The 3249-nt window shown below is 68.1% G+C and overlaps 1 protein-coding gene across 1 annotated transcript; it reads right to left on the reverse strand.

Annotated features, from left to right (window-relative positions):
• Positions 1 to 819: 819 nt before the first annotated feature.
• Positions 820 to 3249, reverse strand: MNEG_10274 (hypothetical protein; the record flags this gene model as incomplete). Its single annotated transcript, XM_014041253.1, has 1 exon — positions 820 to 3249. One exon carries the CDS (start codon positions 3247 to 3249, stop codon positions 820 to 822), a length of 2430 nt encoding a protein of 809 aa, XP_013896707.1.

Consider the following 3249-nt stretch of genomic DNA (forward strand, 5'->3'; position numbering starts at 1 on the left):
GTTGTGGCGGGAGCAGCGCCCTTTTTCGTTGTGGCGGGAGCAGCACCCTTTTGCTCGCGCCTGGTCCGCGGCGCCCTGTGGCGCCTGTTGTTCGCTTGCCCTGCGCAGCCTGTCAATCCCCTGTGCATGTCTGTGTCCCCGCTGGGGCAGCGCTCTCTGTTGTCGAGGGCACTCCACGTGTGCTTGTCCGTTTCTGTACATACAACGTCTCTGGTTCCCTGTGCCCTGTCTGTCTTGTATTTTTGCGCCCGTCTCGAAACGATTGGAATGCATGCACTGCGCTGGCACTGGCGGCCCCGGCCCCCTGTACCGGGCTTTGGCATTTTCCCAAACCCATGCTGCCGTTTAAACCCTTGAGCTTACTTCGCACTGGGGAGACGAGATGGGAAGGGTCACCCAAAAAGTCAACTCAGTCAACAGACAGGAGCGGTCCAAAGGAACCAGCAAGGAGTGCGCGTGATGATGCAGCATCACTTCGTTCATGAGGTTGTGCCACCGTCCCTGCCTAGAAAATCAGTCCAGTGCAGTGGTGACCATCCGAAACATGTGTCCTGGAGCACAGGACGATGTGTACCTGACTTCTGGACGGCAACAACAACCAAAGCCAAGCGATCAAGGGCACGCGCCGGTGTGTGCCCCTGCTGCCCAACAAGAATCGACAGAGGTATCAACATACAGCACGACCGCGCGCAAGATGAGCGCTGGTTTGATACAAATGGCGCTCCCGGAAGGCGTGGAATCAGCCGGACAGCTATGGCCGGATTTCGTGCCTGTGACCAACTTGCCTGCGCGGCGAGCGGCGGCCATGTTTGGCAGCCCCTAGAGGCCCATAACCAGCAGCGTCGCCACCGAGATGCCAAACCGCTCCAGCGCCGCCGGCCCCCACCGCGCCTGGAGCAGCCGCATGCACCACTGCGGCGGCATCACCGCGTCCGGCCGCTGCTGCGCGCAGCGCACGAGGTTCAGCGCGTGCGCGCGGACCGCGGACTCGACGGGCGCAGCCACAAAGTCAGCCAGGTCGGCCAGTGACCGGGCGTTGTGGCAGATGCGGCCGTCCCCCAGGTGGGCCACCACGTTTGGGAACGTGGTGTGCTGGGGCCCCTCGACGCTGAAGCCGCCGCGGACGGCGAGGACAAAGGTGCGCCAGGCGCCGGCGGGCGGCGGCGGCGGGGCCGCGGACTGATCATGCGTGGGGCCGCCCGCGCCGGCGTCGCCGCTCGGCACTGTCGCTGCTGCTGCTTGTCCTTCTGCTGCTGCTGGTGTTGCTGCTGGTGGTGTTGCTGCTGCTGCTGGTGCTGTTGCTGGCGGTGCTGCTACGGTTTCGGCCTTTGTTTCTGCACCTGGTTTTCGGCTGCCAGAGGGTGAAGTAGCGCCAAAGGAGAGGCCCCGCACGTGCAGCTGTGGCCGCCGAGGCAGTTGAGGCTCGGTCACGGCAAACGCCGCGGACCCCAGCCGTGCTCTGAGCCCGCGCCACCCAGCGTGCGCCGCCCCGGCCGCCTCGCCCCCCTGCAGCCGCTGCTCTGACGGCCACTGTTGGCGCTGCTCTTCGGCATCGTGCAGCCCGGGCTCATCCGCCGCCTCCAAGAGCTTGCACTCCCAAGCAAACACCAGAGCCTCGCTTTCGGCCCCGCGGCCGTCGCCGCGGCCCGCCACGCCGTCCGCATCGTGGCTGCCAGGCCGCTCGTGCACCGCGAGCCAGATGAGCCGCAGCTGAGTGCCCCCCAGATCGTCCACGCCCGCCAAGATGCCAGACGCCGGCGTGTTGTCCACCAGCACGCTCAAATCAACAGACTCTGGCGCCAGGGCCGCCAGCGAATCTGACCAGTCAAACGGGCCGCCGATGGGACCGGTCCCCGCCACCGCCCCCGGCCCGACCGCGGCGCCTGACGCCGGCGCCGCGGCGTCGGAGTCTGATGGCAGGTGCAACTGCCAGTGCAGCAGCTGCGCCCAGAAGTGCCGCGGCTGGTCGAGCGACCAGTGGTCAAGCCAGTGGCCATCTTGATCCTGCTCCTCCTGCTGCTGCTGCTGCTGCTGCTGCTGCTGCTGCTGCTGCTGCTGCTGCTGCTGCTGCTGCTGCTGGCGTTGCTGCTGATATGGGCTTGAGGGCAGCTGTTGTAACAATGACGTCTGCCCCAGGCTGCTACGCTGCGGCCGCCAGTGTTGACGACGGCCAGTGGTTGTTGTTGATGCCTCCGCCACTGCCGCCGTCGCCGCCGCGCACGGCCCGCCGCTGTCACGGCCCGCTGCTGCAGGATAGGGATCGTCCCAAGGAGCCCGGACGGCGCCAGCACTGCCGCTGCTGCTGGGGCCGGCGCCAACCTCTGAAGCGCAAGGCGCGCTGAGCAACGGCCGCTGCGGAGCACCGCGTGCGAGTGGCGCGGCGCCCCAAGAGCGCGCGCCCGGCTGCGGGCTGGCCGCGCCGCTGCGGTTGGTGCTGCGGGTGCCGCTGCTGCCCGCACTGCGGGCGGCCGCACTCGAAGGTGCTGCGGAGCTAAGGCCAAGGCCAAGCCGAGAGCGCCGCCGCATGGGGCCTGCCGCTGGCACGCTGGCGGCGCTCGCCCTGCTCCTATTGCCATCGCCATCGCCACCACCGCTGCCACCATCACCGCCCTCGCTGCCGCTGCCGCCAATGCCCCTGGTGCTACCGATGCTGCTGCTGCTGCTGCTGCTGCTGCTGCTGCTGCTGCTGCTGCTGCTGCTGCTGCTGCTGCTGCTGCTGCTGCTGCTGCTCTCGCTGCCTTGTTCTGGGTGAATTGCATCGACTTCGCCAACAGAGCCTGCAGTGCTGCCTCCGCTGCACGTGCCGCTGCCATCGGCCGTCGGCGCATACACCGCCGACGCGCCCACCGCCCAGCCGCCCCAGTCTCTGCTGCTCGGCCACACAACTTCCTTCTGAGGCGCGGCCTGCGGGATGGCCGGGGACAGCGACAGCGTTCGGCGGCGCCTGCGGGGCCACTGTGCAGGTGACGGCGGCGCGGGCGCTGGTGCAATCGCCGGGATGCCGGCCCTGCTGCTTTTGCCGTTGCCGAGGACGCTGCCATTGCTGGCCACACTGCTGCTGCTGCCGCCGCCGTCGCCGTCGCTGCCGCCGCAAGGGGAAACGTCACCATAGGCGCTGCCGGGGCAGCCGGCTGCAGTCACCAGGCGGCCGCCCGGTGATGGGCTGTGATTGCCCCGCATAGGCATGGAGAGGAGGCCGCGATGAGCCCTGGCGAGGGCCCACACATCGCTGTAAAGCCGCTTGCGCAT

This window comes from Monoraphidium neglectum (genome assembly GCF_000611645.1).
Source record: "Monoraphidium neglectum strain SAG 48.87 unplaced genomic scaffold scaffold02251, whole genome shotgun sequence".
Taxonomy (NCBI): Eukaryota; Viridiplantae; Chlorophyta; class Chlorophyceae; order Sphaeropleales; family Selenastraceae; genus Monoraphidium; species Monoraphidium neglectum.